The sequence below is a fragment of the Bos taurus genome, chromosome 3 (genome assembly GCF_002263795.3).
Source record: "Bos taurus isolate L1 Dominette 01449 registration number 42190680 breed Hereford chromosome 3, ARS-UCD2.0, whole genome shotgun sequence".
NCBI lineage: Eukaryota > Metazoa > Chordata > Mammalia > Artiodactyla > Bovidae > Bos > Bos taurus.
The window spans coordinates 53,585,531-53,610,381 of NC_037330.1; the positions used below are offsets into that span (position 1 = coordinate 53,585,531).

Sequence of the window (24,851 nt, forward strand, 5' to 3'; positions counted from 1 at the left end):
TTGAAGATGATCATTCTTCTCCTACCAACAACTCCTGGGTCTTCTATTTAACTGTTTACTTCTCCACTTGGACATGTAACATATTTCAAACTTAACATGCTCAAAAGCAAACTTTTTCCAGTGGCTCAGGCCTAAAAACCTTATAGTCATTCTTGATTTCTTTTTCTCTCATTCATCTCATTCAATCCAATCTTCTAGCAACTCTCATTTTTTTTCATTCAAAATATATCCAGAACCACAGCTTCACTCCTAGTCCAAGCCATCTGATCTGTGTCATGCCTGGATTATTGCACTAGCCTTCTCAGTCTTTCCCATTTCCATCCTTGTCCCCCACACTGTATTCTCAGCACCTAGAGTGGTCTTGTCAAAACCTGAGTCAGATAATGACAACCCTCCAAACACAGAGCATCTCACTCAGAGCAAAGACAGAATCTTTACAGTTGCCTCCAGGCCCTCCAAGATTTGGCAGCTGTTGCCTCTCAGGCCTCAATCTTCTATTACTCTACTCCTCACTCTGCTCTAGCCCACTGGCCTCCTGGCTTTTCCCTCAGTGTGTGAGGAACACCCCTGCTTCAGGCCTGTAACATCACCTCAACATTCAAACTTACAGTGTTATAACAGATCTCACTTGGTTCCAGAATCACTTGGAAACAGGACTGGAGTAAAAGCTTGCCAGCCAGGCAGCATCAGGCTGTTTCCTTTTGGGGGGAATCTTCACAACTATCTGTGTGGTGGTCCACCCTGCCGCCCAAGAGCTAGTCTCTCCCCAGGCTTTTCCTCCCCAATCATCTCAGGTGCAAGGAAGAGAGATCCACAGTATGCAGGTTCTGCATTTACTCTGACTTTGATGCTTTATGTTCCCAAGGAGCCAACAATTCTTATAACTTAGTAGATAGATATTTCATGTGTCAAGGGACATGCTCAGTTACAGGTGTCACCAGAATCACAGAAATCCCATCTATGTCTTCCTACCAGGCATTTTTATCATTCCCTGACCCCAGATGTAGTTGACCAATCAGCAGCCATTGATGCCATAAGCAATGTTGCCTCGTAACACAATTAACATTCTACTGTATCAGGCACCAGGGAAACTGAGATAGAAAGCTGAGAAAGCCAAATGTCAATTTCTTCTGTAGAAGGGGAAGGGTACTGTGACTGCTTTGTTCACTGTGTCTTTTGCTCCATCTGTTCCCTCTGATAGGATGGCTCCTCCCCGGATATCTGGATAGGCTGCTCTCGCACTGACTTCAATTCCTTCTTCACAAGTCACCTCCCTGGTGAGGGCACCCTGTTTGAGAACCTCAAGTGCTAATCTCAGCTGCTGGGATTTCCTACCATTCTTGTATGCTTTATTTTCTTTTCCATTGTTCTTATTACCTTCTAACATGTATGCTGATGCTGCTGTTCAGTCACTCAGTTGTGTCCGACTCTTTGCAACCCCATGAACTGCAGCACGCCAGGCTTCCCTGTCCTTCACCATCTCCTGGAGTTTGCTCAAACTCATGTCCGTTAAGTCAGTGATGCCATTCAACCACTCAATCCTATGTTGCCCCTTTCTCCTCTCACCCTCAATCTTTTCCAGCATCAGGGTCTTTTCCAGTGAATCAGCGTATAACTGACTGATTTTGCTTATTTTTTTCCCCATAGAACTTAAATTTTATAAGGCTAGGAAATTTGTCTTTTATTTTTATCTCCTACATTGACAATGCCTGGCCTGTACAACAGTGCCTGTCATACAGTAGGTTCTTCAACAACTATCTGTTTTATTTATGAATGAATTTATGCCCTTTCTTTCAAACTCTAGTTTTTCACTGGCATCATTTTATCGGTGTGGGGAGGAAGGCAAAATATTTTCAGCCTGCGAATAAAATGCAGCCTGGTGTTAGGGATTAGGATAGGGATTTGGGGCCAAACTGTTTGGATTTCAACAAGGGTTTCGTCAGTCACCTTGGAAGTTTTCCTAATCTCTTGGTGCCTTAGTTTTGCATCTATAAATGGGGATAATAATAGAACATCTGAGGGTTGGTATGAGGATGAAATGATTTAAAACATATGTAAAGTCTTCAGAAGAGTGTCTGACACGTAGGAAGCACTGTGCTTAGACATTTAGTCATGTTTGACTCTTTGTGACCCTATGGGCTGTAGCCCACCAGGCTCCTTTGTCCATGGGATTTCCCAGATGAGAATACTTCAGTGGGTTGCCATTGCCTTCTCCGGGATCTTCCTGGCCCAGGGACTAAACCTGAGTCTCCTGCATTGCAGGTGGATTCTTTACCACTGCATCTACCTGGGAAGCCCTAGGAAGCACTAGATGTTAACTATTATTAAAAGCAACAACAAAAAGGTCTTTATTTCTACTCTGCACCACTTCTAGCTACTTCCCTCTTTCCTGACTTTTCCTCTCAGATCTATCAATACATGACAGTTGCATCTACCCCACAGCCTTTAACTCCCATTCAGTTTTCCAACCACTTGCACTAAGGTTTCTAAAGGCCTAGTTGCTGTTTTTCTCTCCTCAGCCTGTGAGTTAGTTGAACCACCTGCCTTCACTGACCACACCTGAGCCTCTCCTCTCTCCTGGTTTGCACCTGTCCTTAGGGCTGCCCCTCGTCAGCCTTTTCCAGAGGCGCCTCAGTTTCCATCACTCACTTTCTACTGCCATTCCTGACGTTACCTCACCAAGCGCATCCTCCTGGTCTGACTCCATTCCCAGGCTCTTCTTCAACCCTCACGCTGAAGACACCCAAAGGCTGCTGGTCCTACACACTGTCTCCCAGAGGAGTCATGTCCTTTTCTCACATCCATGACTAAGAGCTTTCTTTCCTCTTCCTAGCACTTTCTTTATTGCCAGCTCCCTCTTCCTGACTGGTTCTCAAGTTTTAATATTGCAACCATTTTTCTGGTTCCCCTCCTTTGCACTCAGAGCTCTTCAGAAGCCTCTATCACAACCTGTTCTGACTGCTTGTTTAGTTTCCCCCTAGAAATGAACTGCTTATGGCCACAAAGGATAGTGCCTGACACATAGATATGCAAAAAAAAAAAAAAAAAAATCTAGATTCAACATATGAATGTACAGTATCTATACAGAATAAATTATGATTCAGTTACATTTTAATTCAGAACTAAAGCACTGGGTGTGAAAACATCTCATCAAAATGTCAGATCTTTCAGAAAATCTTAGGAGTAAAAATAAGAGATAAAGAAAAAAGCTTGATATTAAGAATGTAAATGGCACTGTGGGTATCTATGCTATATTTTACCGTAAAGCCAACTTTGGAAGATAAAGGACTCCCTTTGATATTCATGACATCAAATATTACTTGACTATACTCAACTGCTATTTGAACTCAGCTAAATCTTACAAATACCCTATTTACCTTATTAGGAAAGTTCAGGAAATTAGGCTTCAGGCTCCCTGCCATAATTATAAATACCACACGCAAACAGAGAAAGAGCAACGAATGTATACATGGTTAAAAATCACACACTTTTTTAAGAGGTTTCGATGGCTTAGTGTCTTGCTCTGCCTCTTTTTTGACCTACCTGCAAAGTGCATCCGAACACACCGATCATCAGCATGGCCACGGACAGGTAATCGGTAAACACATCCCACCATGGCTTCAGCACCCGGAAGGCAGGCTGCTGCTCAGAGAACTGCCGGAACTCTGTCACCGGAATCATGTTTCTGAGAAAAGAGAGGTGACTGGTGAATTCATTTATCTTTACACACAACATACTGCACTGTTCACGGCATTTGAAAATTCTGCTCCAACCTGTCGTATTCAGTGGTCTGAATTAGTCCATGAGCTGTCACTGTACTTAGGGTTTTAACAAGTTATTGAGAGATCCACCCCTTAAGGAAATAAGGAGCCCCACATGGAAAACAGCAAGCACCTTTACTAACTCCTATCCAATCAGCGGTGCCCTTTAGCTCCAATGGGCCAAAGCTAAAGGCCCAGAGAGACAGCATGACCAAAGCTGCCTGTTATTTCCTGGTCTCTCCCTTTCCACTAATGTCAGAAAGATATGCCAGAAAGAGCCAGAAGATGCCAGAAAGAGCACAGCCCATCCTTTAAAACGTTTTTCCTATTTGTCTTGTCATCTTGGGGTTTTTTGTTTTGAATTATTTTTAAAGTGTAAACCTCAGCATTCGTTTGTATTAATTATTTACTAAGTCCTGAAAGGCAAACGACTTTGCCACTAATCTTCTTCTGATAAATGGGATCATCTCATGTGGGGAGGAGGTGTTGGGGAGAACTTTTTTTTTTGGCCCTATTTTTTTTTTTTTTTGGTCCCTGTGATTTTTGACTTGATTTTTTTCCCCCCTGTATTTCCTAAACACTTTATATTTCACTGTGAACCTCAAACTAATCCTCTGAGAAGTCAATTTTCCCTGGAAACATCTGTTGTTTGTTGTTGTTTAGTCGCTAAGTCTTGTCTGACTCTTTTGCAGCCCCATGGACTGTAGCCCTGCCCGGCTCTTCTGTCCATGGCATTTCCCAGGCAAGAATGCTGGAGTGGGTTGCCATTTCCTCCTCCAGGGGATCTTCCTGACCCAGGTATTGAGTCTCCTGCATTGCAGATGGATTTTTTTTTTTTTACCACTGAGTTACCAGGGAAGCCCCAGCCTCTCTCTCTGAATGACAGAAGATGAATAGGGTATACTGAGGCTCTGGGAAAAGAGACACATCCTTTTCTTCACCTGCACTGTTCTATCTTTTGGCTTAATCCCATTGCCTGTATTATGATTTAAGACTTCAAGTTAATCATCCAGCTACTGGGAGAAGAAATATTTTTCCTTATCTCATGGCAAGGAAAAAGGGTGGCCAGTGAGGGCCAAAAAAAAGTTTCTCTTTTGCCATCTTTGGATCCAATAATCTCACTCTTTACAGCTGCCCTTGTTATGTAGTCTGATTACAGAGCAGGGAAAGGCTACATTTGGTGCTTGTTTTCCGAAGCCTTTTTGTTTCCTGGATCTTCTCTTCCCTAATACTGAATTAAAGGCTGTATGATAAAATTCTTCAAGAGATGGGAATACCAGACCACCTGATCTCCCTCTTGAGAAACCTGTATGCAGGTCAGGAAGCAACAGTTAGAACTGGACATGGAACAACAGACTGGTTCCAAATAGGAAAAGGAGTACGTCAAGGCTGTATATTGTCACCCTGCTTATTTAACTTATATGCAGAGTACATCATGAGAAACACTGGGCTGGAAGAAGCACAAGCTGGAATTAAGATTGCCAGGAGAAATATCAATAACCTCAGATATGCAGATGACACCACCCTTATGGCAGAAAGTGAAGAGGAACTAAAGAGCCTCTTGATGAAAGTGAAAGAGAGTGAAAAAGTTGGCTTAAAGCTCAACATTCAGAAAACGAAGATCATGGCATCTGGTCCCATCACTTCATGGGAAATAGATGGGGAAACAGTGGAAACAGTGTCAGACTTTAGTTTTTTGGGCTCCAAAATCACTGCAGATGGTGATTGCAGCCATGAAATTAAAAGATGCTTACTTCTTGGAAGGAAAGTTATGACCAACCTAGAGAGCATATTGAAAAGCAGAGACATTACTTTGCCAACAAAGGTCCATCTAGTCAAGGCTATGGTTTTTCCAGTGGTCATGTATAGATGTGAGAGTTGGACTGTGAAGAAGGCTGAGTGCTGAAGAATTGATGCTTTTGAACTGTGGTGTTGGAGAGACTCTTGAGAGTCCCTTGGACTGCAAGGAGATCCAACCAGTCCATTCTAAAGGAGATCAGCCCTGGGATTTCTTTGGAAGGAATGATGCTAAAGCTGAAACTCCAGTACTTTGGCCACCTCATGCGAAGAGTTGACTCATTGGAAAAGACTCTGATGCTGGGAGGGATTGGGGGCAGGAGGAGAAGGGGACGACAGAGGATGAGATGGCTGGATGGCATCACTGACTCGATGGACGTGAGTCTCAGTGAACTCCGGGAGTTGGTGATGGACAGGGAGGCCTGGCGTGCTGCGATTCGTGGGGTCGCAAAGAATCGGACACGACTGAGTGACTGAACTGACTGTTATGTAGTCTGATTACAGAGCAGGGAAAGGCTACATTTGGTGCTTGTTTTCCCAAGCCTTTTTTTTCCCTGGATCTTCTCTTCCCTAATACTGAATTAAAGGCTGTACGATAAACAGCCTAAAGAAAATGAAAGCCTCTTATTTGGGTTCACTAGTGTTTATCTTTGGAAATTATTATAATATGTTCCATTCCATCTCACTGCTTTACCTGACTTTTTCTTAAGCAGTAATTTGTCTCAACATAACATGGAAAATCCAACCACTTGGCATTCCTTTTACCTATGATCTACCTACTTGACATCTGTGCAGCATTTGATAAAATTTCCTCATTTTACTGAAACACAACTTTCCTAACTCCACTTTGTTCACCCACTGGGTTGCAAGCGTCTTGAAGGGAGAACCTATATGTTATCATATGTGTGTTTTCAAAACATATGTTTCAGGCAAGCCACCCAAGCTAAATAACTTCGCCTACTCCTAGTGTTATTAACATTTCAGACTAGTCCAAATTTTGATTTTCCTGACACTTTAGGACCGTTTTCTTCTCAATGGATCATTATCTCATGGCCCCAAATGTTTTCTAGTCACAGCTGTCCAGTGGCAGTCACAGACTGGCACTAAACCTCATCTTAACTTCCACTTTCTGCCTAGAAGCTACTGTTTTGTTCTATTTTGCACCCGCATCACTTACCACAGTGCCTGGAAAACAAGAGGCCCTGAGCAACTGTCTGTTAAATGGATGAGTCGATTCAGATGTTTGTTCATAGAGCAGTGCTCACCTAATCAAATTAGGAGTGACCCGAGCCAGCTGCAGCGACAGGACTAACAAGTATGGTGCTTGTGCTACAGTTTACATCTTTTGATAGATTTGGTTATTGTCTCCTTCTTGATAAGTTTCCTGTACACCTTGGAGGGAACCGGGCTTGTTCTCTGATGCAAGGAACAATTTCAGGAATAAAATACACCAATGAAGAGCTGTGGTTCTCAAGATTTTTGATCTTGGGAATCCCTTCATGTCCTAAAATGTAGGAGAAGGACCTCAAAGAGCATGTTTTAGGTGGATGATACCTATCAATACTTACTACATTAGAAATTAAAATGAAAATTTAAAAATATATATATTAACTCATTTAAAAATAATAAACTCATTCCAAGTTAACATAAATTATTATAAAGATAACTATATTCTCCAAAACAAAGACAATTAATGAGAATAATGGCATTTTTTTCACATTTTGCAAATCTCTTTGCCAGTGGACTTAATAGAAAATAGCTGGATTCTCATATCTGCTTCTTCATTCAGTCTGCTCTGATACGTTGCTTTGATTGAAATTTATGAATCAAATATATGCAGTTAAAGAAGGGAAGACTATCTTAGCAGGCTTTTCATATAATTGTGGATAACTATAACTTGATAATATATCAAATTAACTTGGTAAGTTGCAGTATAGAGCCTGAAAACTGTATTAATGAACTTTTCAAACTCCTTGCTGTTAAAACTCACTCATCAGTCTTGAACTTTGAATGGACCCTTTATCCATATATGATTTGGTAACAACATTAGTCATTTGGAAAATATGGAAAATACTGAATCACTTAGTCATGCAGATTTTCCAAATGCTGACAAATTATACTTAGAAATCACATTCATTGAAATCACTAATGCTTTCATCAGAAAATTTTTTAAGTAACTGGAGCCTGTCAAGCTCATGGTGGTGTATAAATTTTCCAAAATTCTAATCATCGCTTGAAAGTTTGAATTTTGTTTGTGGCAGCAAATATTATGTTCTTCTCTTTGAAATGTCAAGCTCGCTTCATTCATTTTGAGAAATTATCTTCCACATACTCAAGTCTGAACATCAGTTGTTTTATTCAATTAAAAATTGTACATTATGATAAAGTGGCTAATTCAACTTTCAATTCAAATAAAGATTTCCCTCGAGATACCTACCTACTGTACTTGGAATTCAGCAGACGTGCTTTATGTATTCTTCCCTTTCATCACTTCATGTATTATTACAATATGTAGTCAAGGGTCAAGAGCTATTAAAATAATAATTTTTATGGATTCAACCAGGACATTAAATAAAACTGGCATTTTTTTCTTTTAAGTTGTAAATGTGTGCCAATGAGGTATACAGTAGAATTTGCTGCCTCCACCTTGATTCACACTAAGATGACTTACCCACCAGTGATTTTGTACCATCAGTGAAAAATGCAAGAAATATCTTGGCATTAAAAACTAGTTTTGATCTTGTCAGTTCAGTTCAATTCAGTCACTCAGTTGTGTCCGACTCTTTGTGACCCCAATGACTGCAGCACGCCAGGCTTCCCTATCCATCACCAACTCCTGGAGCTTGCTCAAATTCATGTCCATCAAGTCAGTGATGCCATCCAACCATCTCATCCTATGTTGCCCCTTTCTCCTCTCACCCTCAATCTTTTCGAGCATCAGGGTCTTTTCAAATGAGTCAGTTCTTTGCATCAGGTGGCCAAAGTATTGGGTTTCAGCTTCAGCATCAGTCCTTCCAAAGAATATTCAGGACTGATTTCCTTTAGGATTGACTGGTTTGATCTTTGATCTTGTGGACCCTCTAAAAATGTGTAGGTGACTGGTTCCACAAACCACACTTTGAGAACCACTGAGGTAGAGGTTCACTGTTCCTTCATCTGTGGCTGGCCTTGAAAAAGCAAAGGCCTAGGGCACTCATAATGGCGAGGCTCTGCCAGTCCTCAGTGGTTCATTGGCATCATTCTCTTAATGTGGAAAATAAAGACAAACTAAGCAATCTAGGAAACTTAAGTATTGTCTACTGCTTCCTAATACTGGTACAGCCTAGTTAAGAGGGCTTGTCAGAGGAAACAGTCAAGGTGAAACAGACTTTTAGAGTTATAACTCTACTCTTAATGTCCTTAACCTCTTTAGGGTAAGTGTGTGTATGTGCATGTGGCATGCACATGCCCTTCCTTATATGTATGTACACACATACTACATATAAATGTATGTGGACACATGTATAATACGCACATATAGACTTCATTGTTTTAACATAACACAAGGCTTAAAGCCAATATCCAGTACATATTTAATCCTTGGAATTATTTTTGATGCAAATAAAAAAAAGGGGGGGGGGAAGAGAGGAAATATAGGAATTGACTTAAAACCTCTTGACTTAAAACTAAAGAGAGGGTGAAGGAATCTTGCACTTGCTTAACTGAAAAAAAATTTTGTGTTCTTTCACCAATTTAAGTGCTTTCCTCCATTTTCTATTTCAATATTTTAAAAACTTTTTACAGTGTTGTGTTGGTTTCTGCCATACAACAGCGCAAATCAGCCATAATTATATATATGTTCCCCTCTCTCCCTAACCTTCCTCCCCTCTTTGTGCATTACAGTGACAACACAATTTCTCTCTCATTATCATTGTACTTTCCAAATGATTTGTGACATTTTTAGAGTTATCATATCAAGTTGAAGAAGCCACTTCTGAATAAACTGCTAAGTTTACATAGTTTTTTCCCCTAAAGATCAATCAGGATAATTCTATTTATATTTTTTTCCTATTTTAGAAATATAAATGATTATATTAATATTGCTTCCAACTCTAATTTCTAACTTACTATGTAAGATTTTTGCTTATCTGATAATGCCTTTAGAAACATGGCATTTCAAATTAAATCAAAAGATTCTTGTATCTAATCAAAAATATATAAACTTTTACATTGTTATATATTTGCCTCTATATCCTTTTGCAGAAATCCATTTGCATTACTTTTATTAAAAATACTTCTTACTAAAACTAGCCAGTCCAGGTTCGATGCATGAGACAGGGTCTTCAGGGCTGGTGCACTGGGATGACCCTGAGGGATGGGATGGGGAGGGTGGGGGGAGGGGGGTTCAGGATGGGGAACACATGTACACCCATGGCTGATTCATGTCAATGTATGGCAAAAACCACTACAATATTGCAAAGTAATTAGCCTCCAATTAAAATAAGTAAATTAAAAAATACTTATTACTAAAACTCATTTTAAAGGCTTCATTATTCATAAAATGTTACCTCTCAAAAATATACAGATCTATAATCCTTTTTGTAAAGAATATTGGTAAAGTTAGTTGCAAATCAAGAGTTTCTTTCTTTCATTTATTTGGTTCTCCCTGAAACAATGTCTTCTTCTCCATCTCAGGAGAGTTTTAATATCTTCTTTTCAAGAATTAATTATACAGAACAAATTGTACTCTATTTATTACCCAGGACTTTAAGAATATCAAATATATTCTACTCTGATTCAAATCTGATTGCTAACACTGTTTTCCAATGGCTATTAGGTGGGTATATACTACCAGTGCTTTGTCTCACATTTTTCTGGCAGTTGGAAAATAGCATTAGACATTAGACAGTATAGTACTGCTCAAGAAAACAAGAGCCAATTCCAAGTGATCCTAGTAATCACATCAATAGCACAGTGAGTGGCCCCTTACAAAAATGAGTGTTAAAAATTCAATAATTCCTGAGCACAACAAATGTGACTTCTACAGGAAAGAAACCCACATATATAATTCATCTGTGTGGCTAACTGAAGCTAATGGTCAGTTCTCAGCCCTCACCTTACTTGCTCTATCTGAGGCATCTGGTATAAAATGACATTCTCTTCTTGGCTTTCAGGATGCTATAGCCTTTAGGTTTTCCTCTTGTTTTCCATGCTGTTCCTTCTTTAACTCCTTGACCTCTGGCCTTGATGTGCCCAGTGTTTAGTCTTTGGTCCAATTCTCTTCCCTACCTCATTTACTCCCTTGTGAGCACATGAAGTCATCATGCTTTAAATGGTGGACCCAGCTGCCAACTTGGTATCGCCATCTGGACACCCAGTAGACACATTAAACTCAGGATGTCTGGAACCAACTCCAGTTCCATTTCCTTATCCCTACCTCTCCTATCCCTGGCAAAGCCCTGTTCCTCTTGCAACTTTCCTCCCTTGATGGCAACTATGTCTATCCAGTTGCTTAGATCAAAATTTTTGGAGTCATCCTGAGTCTTCTTCATCTCTTACATCCCACATCCCATCTGTCAAAAATTATACATTCCTTAATGTATTGTCTGTCTCCCCTAAAAGAATCTAAGTTTCATGATGACAGGAATTTTCTTTTCAATTTTATTTTGTATATTGATGTGTCCCAGCACCTAGAAAGTAATGCTTGACATATGGTAGGCACTCAATATTTGCTGAATAAATTACTGAGTAACTAGTAATTCTGATAAAGATAGGAGGGGTGATTGCCTTTTGGTTTGGAAATAATGATTATAAAAGCAAAGTGGGTGTCTAAGTATTGTCACGGGAGGAAGATCCCACGGTGCAGGGCCTTGACACTGGCACAGCCAAGGCCAGTGCAGAGAAGTGCAAGACAGAAAGAGCACAGGAATACCATGATTTATTTATGGGTTCTTTCAGCAGTACCAATCAAAATAAAGTCATCAGAATATGCTCAAAACATCAATTATAAAACGAATTACTTTTCCTTTAGCAATGCAAAGATGGAAATAAAAAACAGGACAAAAAGCCAGATTTCCTAATTATATAAAAGTGATTTATTTCTCTCTTAGGAGAGCATGACTCTGGATTGTATTTTACTCTGCAATTGCAGTATACATGATAATTTTTTTTTAAAGAAAAATCCACTAAAGAAGACCATGATTATATGGTTCTACAGAAATCTATTTAATTGAAAGAAACTCAGAGGTGGGTTATAACTGTTCAGAGAATCTGAAAGGCTCTTTCAGAAGTCATCCACTCCATAACTCTCATTTTATGAGTAAAAACTTGAGTGGAGAGAGATTAGGTGACTTGCCCAAGGAACACAGCCAGTGGTGTCTTGACTTCTAATCAAACCTTACCCCTTACTCTACAGCTTTTAGTCAATAATACATCACACTGATCTGAATGCAAAGAATCTAAAATATATACTAAGAAACAAATGGCTTAAATAGAATTTCTTGTTTCATGTCTCTCTTTGAAAACATAAAATGAAAAATAAACTATTATTAATATACTTAAAGGATTCTTAAGCTCTAGTGCTCTTACAGTCCCATAAATGAGAACTTTAGACTCAGAAGGCAAGTTGATCTGACAACGCAATGGATACTTTGGTACTATCATCTCCTTGAATATTTCCATGATGTCATGTGTTAAATTAATGGCCCAATCACATTATTTGGGAAGCGTTCAAAATGAGCTTAACCTGTTTTTCTAAGAGTGGTAGGGAACAACAATTACTCCTTGGGGACTTCCCTGATGGTCCCGTGGCTAAGACTCCAAGCTCCCAATGCAGGGACCCGGGTTCCATTCGTGGCCAGATCCCAAATGCTGCAACTAACAGTTATCACAAAGCAGCTAAGAGATTGCAACTATTAATAAAAGATCCCCATACTGCAACAAAGACCCAGTGCAGCCAAATAAACAAAATTATTTTAAACATTATTTTAGTTGTCAATTAAGATATAATTATAACGTTTTTCTCATTATATCCTTCCCATATTTAAAGAAAAACCCTTTAATCGCTGCTTCAGACTGTATATCACAAGGCTATTGCTTTACACACCAGTATCCACAGTTATCTTTAGCATAGTCGTAAGTTTTTAATTTACTAAAATTTTGTTATGTACTATTATCAGTAGCTTATTTTTCTCTCACAAGCATATTTCATTTACTTGTGTACTTGCTATAAATAATTATAGCATTATAAGAAATATATATTAAAATGTACACTAAAAATATAAAGTTTAAGATATGTCAAGCACTGTATTAGGTGCTGGGGGAATAAAACAGACAAAGTGCCTGCCTCACCCCTGTGTACACTTCTAGGAGAATGTGCATTAAACAAATTCCCATGAGAGCATGAATTGTAATTGATCTTTGATTACTGTTTCCAGTGCCAATGGTGCATTTAAAGAGGTTGCTGTTTTTATTTCACTGAGGACAGGATTTATATCTTGTTGATCTTTGTATCTTCTAGAAAATAGCACAATGTCTTAGAACAGACCCTCAACACATTTTTGTTAAATTCAAAGAGGCCTAAACATGCAAACATAGTCATAAACAGACACACACACCCAAATGAGCACTTTGTAGTAAAGACAATTCTTCTACTGTTATCCTCTCTTATAGCTTGATACTGCAATAAGAGTGTGACTATTACCACATAGCTTCACAATCATTGAATAATGATTATTCAAAGTACATCCACTACTGAAGAAACTGTTTGAAAAGAGAATGAGAGTCAGGAATAATTTATAATTTCAAAGTTAAGGGTCATTGAAAATTTAATGTACGATGTCTGTCACTAGTTACAAAGAGGATATATCGATCGATGATGACTTCTTAAGCACCAGTCAGTATCCAATGGCCATGTTTTGTGATTCCCTTATCAGAACATTAGTCTATTAAGAAACAAGTGACAGAAACAGATCCAAACATAAAAGCCTTATTTACAGTATAACAGTTTAGAATACGGCATTTATAAATCTTGGTGAGATTTTTACTTCTTTGGAATTTTTGTCAAAGAACTTCAGCTACATCTAAATGACACTAGTAATTATTTAATGTTTATTCTGTACATTTGAAGTAAACTCAGAAATTTTTTCCAAAAATGAGCTAAGTGATCTAATAGTTTCTTAAAACCTGACCATAAAAGATTATCATCAAATGGTATTCATTCTCTCCCTCATCTCTGTTCTAAATACACCTAAAGTCTCTCTGAGAATTAAGGCTTCAGCTCTCTGCACCTCACTGCTCTTCTCAGTCACCTCTTCATTCCACACTGTTTCCACCTTCCTTAAACCAAAAATAGTCTTCCAGGATGTTAGTGTATACTTAACCCTCACCCCTATCCCATAGGATTCTAAACCCCTGAAAAGGCTGTCTGTTCAGTTCAGTTCATTCGCTCAGTTGTGTCCAACTCTTTGCGACCCCATGAACTGCAGCACGCCAGGCCTCCCTGTCCATCACCAGCTCCCAGAGTTCATCCAGACTCATGTCCATCAAGTCAGTGATGCCATCCAGCCATCTCAGCCTCTGTCATCCCCTTCCCCTCCTGCCCCCAATCCCTCCCAGCATCAGAGTCTTTTCCAATGAGTCAACTCTTCGCATGAGGTGGCCAAAGTACTGGAGTTTCAGCTTTAGCATCATTCCTTCCAAAGAAATCCCAGGGCTGATCTCCTTCAGAATGGACTGGTTGGATCTCCTTGCAGTCCAAGGGACTCTCAAGAGTCTTCTCCAACACCACAGTTCAAAAGCATCAATTCTTCGGCACTCAGCCTTCTTCACAGTCCAACTCTCACATCCATACATGACCACAGGAAAAACCATAGCCTTGACTAGACGAACCTTTGTTGGCAAAGTAATGTCTGCTTTTGAATATGCTATCTAGGTTGGTCATAACTTTCCTTCCAAGGAGTAAGCGTCTTTTAATTTCATGGCTGCAGTCACCATCTGCAGTGATTTTGGAGCCCCAAAAAATAAAGTCTGACACTGTTTCCACTGTTTCCCTTTCTATTTCCCATGAAGTGATGGGACCAGATGCCATGATCTTCATTTTCTGAATGTTGAGCTTTAAGCCAACTTTTCCACTCTCCACTTTCACTTTCATCAAGAGGCTTTTGAGTTCCTCTTCACTTTCTGCCATAAGGGTGGTGTCATCTGCATATCTGAGGTTATTGATATTTCTCCCAGCAATCTTGATTCCAGCTTGTGCTTCTTCCAGCCCAGCGTTTCTCATGATGTACTCTGCATATAAGTTAAATAAGCAGGATGACAATATACAGCCTTGACATACTCCTTTTCCTATTTGGAACCAGTCTGTTGTTCCATGTCCAGTTCTAACTGTTGCTTCCTGACCTGCATACAAATTTCTCAAGAGGCAGATCAGGTGGTCTGGTATTCCCATCTCTTTCAGAATTTTCCACAGTTTATTGTGATCCACACAGTCAAAGGCTTTGGCATAGTCAACAAAGCACAAATAGATGTTTTTCTGAAACTCTCTTGCTTTTTCCATGATCCAGGGGATGTTGGCAATTTGATCTCTGGTTCCTCTGCCTTTTCTAAAACCAGCTTGAACATCAGGAAGTTCACGGTTCACATATTGCTGAAGCCTGGCTTGGAGAATTTTGAGCATTACTTTACTAGTGTGTGAGATGAGTGCAATTGTGCAGTAGTTTGAGGATTCTTTGGCATTGCCTTTCTTTGGGATTGGAATGAAAACTGACCTTTTCCAGTCCTGTGGCCACTACTGAGTTTTCCAGATTTGCTGGCATATTGAGTGCAGCACTTTCATAGCATCATCTTTCAGGATTTGAAATAGCTCAACTGGAATTCCATCACCTCCACTAGCTTTGTTCGTAGTGATGCTTTCTAAGGCCCACTTGATTTCACATTCCAGGATGTCTGGCCCTAGGTCAGTGATCACACCATCGTGATTATCTGGATCATGAAGATCTTTTTTGTACAGTTCGTCTGTGTATTCTTGCCACCTCTTCTTAATATCTTGTGCTTCTGTTAGGTCCATACCATTTCTGTCCTTTATAGAGCCCATCTTTGCATGAAATGTTCCCTTGGTATCTCTAATTTTCTTGAAGAGATCTCTAGTCTTTCCCATTCTGTTGTTTTCCTCTATTTCTTTGCATTGATCACTGAAGAAGGCTTTATCTCTTTTTGCTATTCTTTGGAACTTTGCATTCAGATGCTGTGTTTCCCCTTAAATGGCTGATATCATTCAAATGTAATTTAGACAAGATTTCAGTTCTCATCAGTCTCCACATCCAAAAACCAAGTCTAGATTTCAACTGAGTATATCTGTAGTGATTGTTTTGAAGATGATGTCTCTCTTCCTTCAAAGGGCAAAAAGAGACTGAGGTTTATCTCCAGTTCACTTTTCCCCCTTGAATAAAGCACAACAGTTCTAAGCAGCTGAAACACCATGAATATATAGCGCAGGCCAGAAAATTCAAACAAAACAAGTGCCGGAAGCCATCTACCTGGAAGGCGACTTTCTGAGGAAGGGACGGGGAGGAGAGGTGGAGAGGACAGAAACATTCCTGCTCTCCAGAACATTAAAACTAAAGTTTTTTGCTTATTTTTCACCAAATAGAGTAGATTGAAAAGGCAGGGGTCACCTTTTATTTCATATTGCTTGCTCTGGGGCCTAAAAGGCTCAATAGTTTGTTGAGTTAAATTCCTAATGATTCTACAGGGGTTGGTGGCAGGGGGCTGGGGTAGGGGGGAGTGGGGGACTTGCCTTTTCTGTTTCAGTAGAAAGTCTGGTGTGTTTTACAGTTTTCACACACATAGATGGTCTGGAACTTATAAAAAACAGAGCGCCAATCAAGAGTGACAGGGAAGTTAAAGTAACTTGTTATCAAAACTTTGCCACTAAGCTCTTTTTTTGTTGTTTAATAGGGTAAAATTTTAAATTTCCAGCCATGTTAAATACAGTAGGAGCCAAAGCAACACTCCTCAGTGAACAAAGAGATTGATGGTTAAAGTGAGAGACTGAAAGACTAGAGGATTTATAGTATCATTGTTTTTATCATCTTTTTTATTAAACTCATCTTTATAATAATCCACCATTCACAATTTCCCTTTTTAAGATCAGGGAACATGGTAGGGTTGTTAATAGCAGAAAAATATTAAATGCTGAGTAAATCTCTTTTCAAGAAAGTTGTTCTCAAGAAGTCAACTTTTGGTTTGTCTTTTCTGTTGGCTGTGCTCAGTAAGATCCATGATGGAACAAAGAAGTTCAGATCTCCAGCCTCTGGGGAGGTAGGTGGGAACTATAGGAGAAAATGACCAGAATCTTACTGTCAGACTATTAAAACTACCCGGAAATTGGAATATTTGTTTTTACCCATACAGCCAGTAAACATTTAATGCAAAGTTTTGTGCTTGAAAGAAAAATATCTGTTGGGTTTGGCTCTAAAGTTAACATATTGATTTAATGGCTCCTCTTTTCCAAGTTAGACATTATATGAGTTCCCCCTTCCAATTCTTTTCTCACAGCAAAGCTAAATAAAATCTAACATGATGATATTCAACTTTCCTCGAGTCTCACTTCTGGAAGCTGACAAAGGCCATAAGAAGTTTCTGTATATGAAGCCTCTAGGAGAATATGGTCAAAGTCTACTTGTAGACTCTCTCAGTCAGACCAAGACTGTGCCAAAAATCTAAATGAAAAAAAAAAAAAAATACAGAAAATATAAACCAATTCATTAAAATACACCTGTTTCTGAAGATAATATATTCTTAACCAAAAACAAAATAGAAAACATAATAAAAAATTGAAATCATTCCAAGCATCTTTTCTTGACCACAATGAAGTAAGATTAGATCTCAATTACAGGAGAAAAATTATTAAAAATGCCAACATATGGAGGTTGAACAACACGCTGCTGTTACCATCAAATCACAGAAGAAATAAAAAAATGCATAGAAACGAATGAAAATGAAAACACAACAACCCCAAAACCTATGGGACACTGTAAAAGCAGTGCTAAGGGGAAAGTTCATAGCAATACAGGCATACCTCAAGAAATAAGAAAAAAGTCAAATAAATAACCTAACTCTACACCTAAAGCAACTAGAAAAGGAAGAAATGAAGAACCCCAGGGTTAGTAGAAGGAAAGAAATCTTAGAAATTAGGGCAGAAATAAATGCAAAAGAAACAAAAGAGACCATAGCAAAAATCAACAAAGCCAAAAGCTGGTTCTTTGAAAGGATAAATAAAATTGACAAACCATTAGCCAGACTCATCAAGAAATAGAGGGAGAAAAAGCAAATCAATAAAATTAGAAATGAAAATGGAGAGATCACAACAGACAACACAGAAATACAAAAGATCATAAGAGACGTCTATCAGCAACTATATGCCAATGAAATGGACAACATGGAAGAAATGGACAAATTCTTAGAAAAGTACAACTTTCCAAAACTGAACCAGGAAGAAATAGAAAATCTTAACAGACCCATCACAAGCATGGAAATTGAAACTGCAATCAGAAATCTTCCAGCAAACAAAAGTCCAGGTCCAGATGGCTTCACAGCTGAATTCTACCAAAAATTTAGAGAAGAGCTAACACCTATCCTACTCAAACTCTTCCAGAAAATCGCAGAGGAAGGGACACTTCCAAACTCATTCCACGAGGCCACCATCACCCTACTACCCAAACCTGACAAAGATGCCACAAAAAAAATAAACTACAGGCTAATATCACTGATGAACATAGATGCAAAAATCCTTAACAAAATGCTAGCAATCAGAATCCAACAACACATTAAAAAGATCATACACCATGACCAAATGGGCTTTACCCCAGGGAGGCAAGGATTCTTCAATATCTGCAAATCAATCAATGTAATACACCACATTAACAAATTAAAAAATAAAAGCCATATGATTATCTCAATAGATACAGAGAAAGCCTTTGACAAAATTCAACATCCATTTATGATAAAAACTCTCCAGAAAGCAGGAATAGAAGGAACTTACCTCAACATAATAAAAGCTATATATGACAAACCCACAGCAAACATTATCCGCAATGGTGAATAATTGAAAGCATTTCCCCTAAAGTCAGGAACAAGACAAGGGTGCCCACTTTCACCATTACTATTCAACATAGTTTTGGAAGTTTTGGCCACAGCAATCAGAGCAGAAAAAGAAATAAAAGGAATCCAAATTGGAAAAGAGGAAGTAAAACTCTCACTGTTTGCAGATGACATGATCCTCTACATAGAAAATCCTAAAGACTCCACCAGAAAATTACTAGAACTAATCAATGAATATAGTAAAGTTGTAGGATATAAAATCAATACACAGAAATCCCTTGCATTCCTATACACTAATAATGAGAAAATAGAAAGAGAAATTAAGGAAACAATTCCATTCACCATTGCAATGAAAAGAATAAAATACTTGGGAATATATCTACCTAAAGAAATTAAAGACCTATATATAGAAAACTATAAAACACTGGTGAAAGAAATCAAAGAGGACACTAATAGATGGAGAAACATACCATGTTCATGGATCAGAAGAATCAATATAGTGAAAATGAGTATACTACCCAAAGCAATCTGTAGATTCAATGCAATCCCTATCAAGCTACCAATGGTATTTTTCACAGAACTAGAACAAATAATTTCACAATTTGTATGGAAATATAAAAAAACCTCAAATAGCCAAAGCAAACTTGAGAAAGAAGAATGGAACTGGAGCAATCAACCTGCCTGACTTCAGGCTCTACTACAAAGCCACAGTCATCAAGACAGTATGGTACTGGCATAAAGACAGAAATATAGATCAATGGAACAAAATAGAAAGCCCAGAGATAAATCCACAAACCTATGGATACCTTATCTTTGACAAAGGAGGCAAGAATATACAATGGATTAAAGACAATCTCTTTAACAAGTGGTGCTGGGAAATCTGGTCAACCACTTGTAAAAGAATGAAACTAGAGCACTTTCTAACACCATACACAAAAATAAATTCAAAATGGATTAAAGATCTAAACGTAAGACCAGAAACTGTAAAACTCCTAGAGGAGAACATAGGCAAAACACTCTCTGACATACATCACAGCAGGATCCTCTATGACCCACCTCCCAGAATATTGGAAATAGAAGCAAAAATAAACAAATGGGACCTAATAAACTTAAAAGCTTCTGCACAACAAAGGAAACTATAAGCAAGGTGAAAAGACAGCCTTCAGAATGGAAGAAAATAATAGCAAATGAAGCAACTGATAAAGAATTAATCTCAAAAATATATAAGCAACTCCTGCAGCTCAGTTCCAGAAAAATAAACGACCCAATCAAAAAATGGGCCAAAGTAAACTAAATAGACATTTCTCCAAAGAAGACATACAGATGGCTAACAAACACATGAAAAGATGCTCAACATCACTCATTATCAGAGAAATGCAAATCAAAACCACAATGAGGTGCCATTTCACGCCAGTCAGAATGGCTGCGATCCAAAAGTCTACAAGCAATAAATGCTGGAGAGAGTGTGGAGAAAAGGGAACCCTCTTACACTGTTGGTGGGAATGCAAACTAGTACAGCCACTATGGAGAACAGTGTGGAGATTCCTTAAAAACTGGAAATAGAACTGCCTTATGACCCAGCAATCCCACTGCTGGGCATACACACTGAGGAAACCAGAATTGAAAGAGACACGTATACCCCAATATTCATCGCAGCACTGTTTATAATAGCCAGGACATGGAAGCAATCTAGATGTCCATCAGCAGATGAATGGATAAGAAAGCTGTGGTACATATACACAATGGAATATTACTCAGCCATTAAAAAGAATACATTTGAATCAGTTCTAATAAGGTGGATGAAACTGGAGCCTATTATACAGAGTGAAGTAAGCCAGAAAGAAAAACACCAATACAGTATACTAACGCATATATATGGAATTTAGAAAGATGGTAACGATAACCCTGTATGCGAGACAGCAAAAGAGACACAGATGTATAGAACAGTCTTTTGGACTCTGTGGGACAGGGAGAGGGTGGGATGATTTGGGAGAATGGCATTGAAACATGTATAATATCATATATGAAAAGAATCGCCAGTCCAAGTTCGATGCACAATACTGGATGCTTGGGGCTGGTGCACCGAGACGACCCAGGGGGATGGTATGGGGAGGGAGGTGGGAGGGGGGTTCAGGATGGGGAACACGTGTATACCCGTGGCAGATTCATGTTGATGTATGGTGAAACCAATACAATATTGTAAAATAATTAGCCTCCAATTAAAATAAATAAATTTATATTAAAAATTTAAAAAAATAAAATAATAAAAATCTGCTGTACAACAACATCAAAAAAATAAAATAAAACTGGGGGAAAAAAAAAAAACAACTTCTATTTCCCCCCTCCAAAAAAGCGAAGAGTGAAACTAGGTGCTATACATTATTTGATTGCAAAGGCTGAGTGTTGTGTGGGGCTCTTGAGAAGTCACCACAAAGGAGATACCAGCAACTACAGCAGGTCCTTGTGGTGCTAACTCTATAATGGGGATGTTTTGTTAATTTCTCCTCACTTTTCAGACTCCTGTGCCTCCTGCAGAGTGGGTTTCTAGTACTGCTTACTAAGGGAAGCCATCCTTGGTCTCCCTGACTAGGTCAAATCCAGCTCTGCAGGCTCTTACAGCACTGTGGATCTCTCTTGTGGCCCCCGTCACAGGCACCATTTCCCATTCATTTATTTGGTTTCCAAATGAATGTTGGTCTCCATTGTTTTCCCAACACCTAACAGTTTTGGCCCATAACAGGTGCTCAATATATGTTCATCAAACAAATGAATAGTTCATTAAAAACAAAGTTCCAAAACAGTTCCCAGTGTGAAATCTCAGATTTATTCATTTAAATACTTTGTCAGCAAAAGGAAAAGAGAGAGAAAAATTTAGAGCCCATCAGCTAACTAGGAATGAGACCCAAAACAGTGCCCATCTTTACAGACAAACTGTCTAGTATTTTAAAATCGTTTACTCACAGTCATTATTATTACTAAGAAAGATGGCTTGGGGCCAGATGAGGTCTTCCTGAGAAAACTATCTCAAAGATACTGAGTTCTGTCAAATGTACTTTTAAATGGTTCAGAGACCTAGAAAACAAGATACTAAAGCCAAGTAATACATCAACTTGTATGTTGACAATTAGTTATCTAAAGCATCTAGTTATTTAAAGTGGTTTTGTTCAAACAACCTCATCAATAGGATGAAAAGGTAGATTGAGGATACTTGAAAGGAACAAAATTGATTCAAGAGTTGTTAAATTGGGAAGTTTTCATTGTTAATCACAAATACTGAAAAGCTATGTAGAAAAGACAATCATTTATTTAAAAATAGATTTAGAAGGAAACAGTGAGGAAGAAACAAGTAAAAAGTTATTTTTAAAAGTCAAACATTTCCACTTTGTTGTACAGCAGAAACACAATATTGTAAAGCAATCATACTCCAATAATAAACGTTTTTTTAAAAGTAAGCCTAAAAAAAAGAACATCAAACATTTCAAAGCTGAGAGAGTTCTGGAAGTTCTGAAGTAAAATGGGATTTAGGAATGAGTGAACGATATTTTGGGTAGCTTAGGGCCAACGGAAAAGACAAATTTATGGAACAACTGTGGGTATTTGTTTGTTTTTACTTGTCCTGTAATGTTTAATCCTATTTTCAGATGACCCATGTTAAAAACTTAACAGACCAATGTTCTAGGGCCTTAAAAAATGGTTATACAGACATAAATCAAAATTGTTTCCAGAAAAACAAAATAAATGTCTATTCAACAAAGGAACAGAAATTAGTGAGAAGATAAATTGGTTTATTTCTACTCAGTGTTTTTAGATATGAAAGATGTATTTTTGTGGGAAAGAAGTGGGATTTAGGGGAATAAGGTATCAAAAGCCACAGGATTTTGATTCATCTTTCATCTTTCCTTTCTGGAGGCTCAGAGAGGGATATATTATCATTAGAGATAGCTACTCCAGAGGCACAGAGTTTTTCAAAGATAGATGCAATGCCTTTGAAAAGCTTTATTACATCCCTTGCACCTACCACACACAGTGCCTGGCAGCTATTCACTCTTTCTACAGGTTCCAGAGTAGCTTTTATTTGCAGGGTATTGAGCTCACTAATGTGGATATACCATTGATTAAGACAGACATAACCTTTGTCTGATGGACCATATATGATGGTGGAAAGACATTCAGTGAAAAAAAAAAAAAAGAAAACATGACATACCATCATTTAATCACAACTGTGACAGGTACAATGAAGTGGAAGTTTCAGATCCCCTGGTAGTGAATATATGGAGGTACCTGAGATACTGGGGGTTTAGGAAGTGACACCTGCATGAAATCAGGAAGTAGAGGTAGGAATAGTTACTCTGGTAAAGTTGGAAGGGCAGGGCCAGGAGAACATCCCGGCAGAATGAAAGGTCTACAATGTGATCTCTTTTGTTCCCCCTTGAGACGTTTACTTTGCCCTCCATCACTCATTAGAAAGGTTCTGTTTATTCAAATAAGGTTGAACTTGATATTTTCTATCTCTGGAGACAATGAGGGTAGGGGTAACCTGAGCTGGTTCAGATTCTGTGAGACAGAGGGAGTCCCCAAGTTACATGTTCCTAGACTGAAAAGGGCAAAAAGTCACGAGGACTCCCCAGGAGTCTTTTTCTAAGGTGGCAGATATGAGGACCATAGGCTGCTCTTCTCACCTGCATCCATCCAAATGTGCACCAGCCTGCAGAGTAGCATCTCACTCAGCATCTCTCTAGAACTCCTCCTGTGGAGCCGACTTCTGAGTCACACAGGAAATTCAGTCTTTAGTCAGAGGAGAGTCTCCTTTAGTCTGTTTTACTTTTTTCTCCTTTCCTCCCTTGGGTAGAACCTTCTTCCTTCCACTTCTTTCTTCCTATTCCCTCCTTTTTCCTCCCTCCCATTCTCTCTTCCAACATTTGTTATCCAAACACATTCTGTGTCAAATATTGGGGATAAAAGAGAAATAAGAAGTGATAGTTGAGTATGTGCTCTCAAGGAGACTCAAAATGTTATCCCTTCATTTTGCTCCTGAGCTCTTTGCATGGATTTAAACCCAAAGGGTTTCTGTGAGCCCAACCTGCATTAGGAAGGAAACATACCAACTAACCATTTAACCTCTGCAGGTAGTTTGCCAAGAGACCTGCCAGCGAAGGACAAAGATATAAAAACAGGCATGAAATTGTCCTGGGATGAAGTACAAATAAAAGTGGAAAAAATAGGTACCTTAAGTTTGACAATCTGAACTGGAATAGACTGAGATAGATTTTTGCCATAGAAATTCTTCCAACTTGCTATTCAAAATCCAAGAACCAAATACATTTGGGTAAAAGAGACTATTTATTGAATATTTCTATCCATTATTTATTTTTGTAATAGAGATATAATTGACATATAACACTGTCTTACTTTTAGCTGTATAACATAACGATTTGGTATACTGATATTATATATTGTGAAATAATTACCAGAGCAAGTTTAGTTAATATCCATCACCACACAATTACAATTTTTTTTTTCTTGTGATGAGAACTTTTAAGATCCACTCTCTTCACAATTTTCAAATATACAATACAGTCTTGTTAACTACAGTCACCATGTTGTCTGTTACGTCCCAGAATTCATTTATCTTATAACTGGGTACTTTTCAAACCACTTTCACCCATTTCAGCCACCACCCTTTACCCTCTGCCTCTGGTAACCACCAGCCTGTTCTCTGTATCTGTGATTTCATAGATCAGCTTTTTTTTTTTTTTTTTTAAAGATTCTACATTTAGGCGAGATCACACAGTGTTTCTTTTCCTCTGGCTCACTTTTTTCACTTAGCACAATGCTTTCAAGGTCCATTCATACTGTTGAAAATGGCAGGATTTCTTTTTTATGATTGTATTTCATTGTATATATTTATAGCTACTACATTTACTTTATTCATTCATCCATCAAAGGACACTTATGTTGTTTCTCTTTTGGTTGTTGCAAATACTGCTGCAATGAACACAGGGGTACAGATATCTTTTCCAGCCAGTGTTTCCATTTTCTTCAGATAAAGACCCAGAGGTGGATCATATGGCCATTTTTAATTTTTTGAGGAACTTCCATACTGTTTTGTATAGTAGTCTTGCCAGGGAAATCCCATGGACAGAGGAGCCTGGCAGGCCACAATCCATAGGGTCACAAAGAATCAGACACTACTGAAGCAATTTAGCATACAAG

At 38.5% G+C, this 24,851-nt stretch overlaps 1 protein-coding gene across 1 annotated transcript in view; it reads right to left on the reverse strand.

Annotated features, from left to right (window-relative positions):
* LRRC8C (leucine rich repeat containing 8 VRAC subunit C) overlaps positions 1–24,851 on the reverse strand; it is a 92,870-nt gene that overhangs the window by 30,196 nt on the left and 37,823 nt on the right. Inside the window, 1 exon segment of the mRNA NM_001099039.2 lies at positions 3,544–3,685. Within this exon segment, the coding sequence (NP_001092509.1) occupies positions 3,544–3,681 (138 nt within the window). The 5' untranslated portion in view covers positions 3,682–3,685.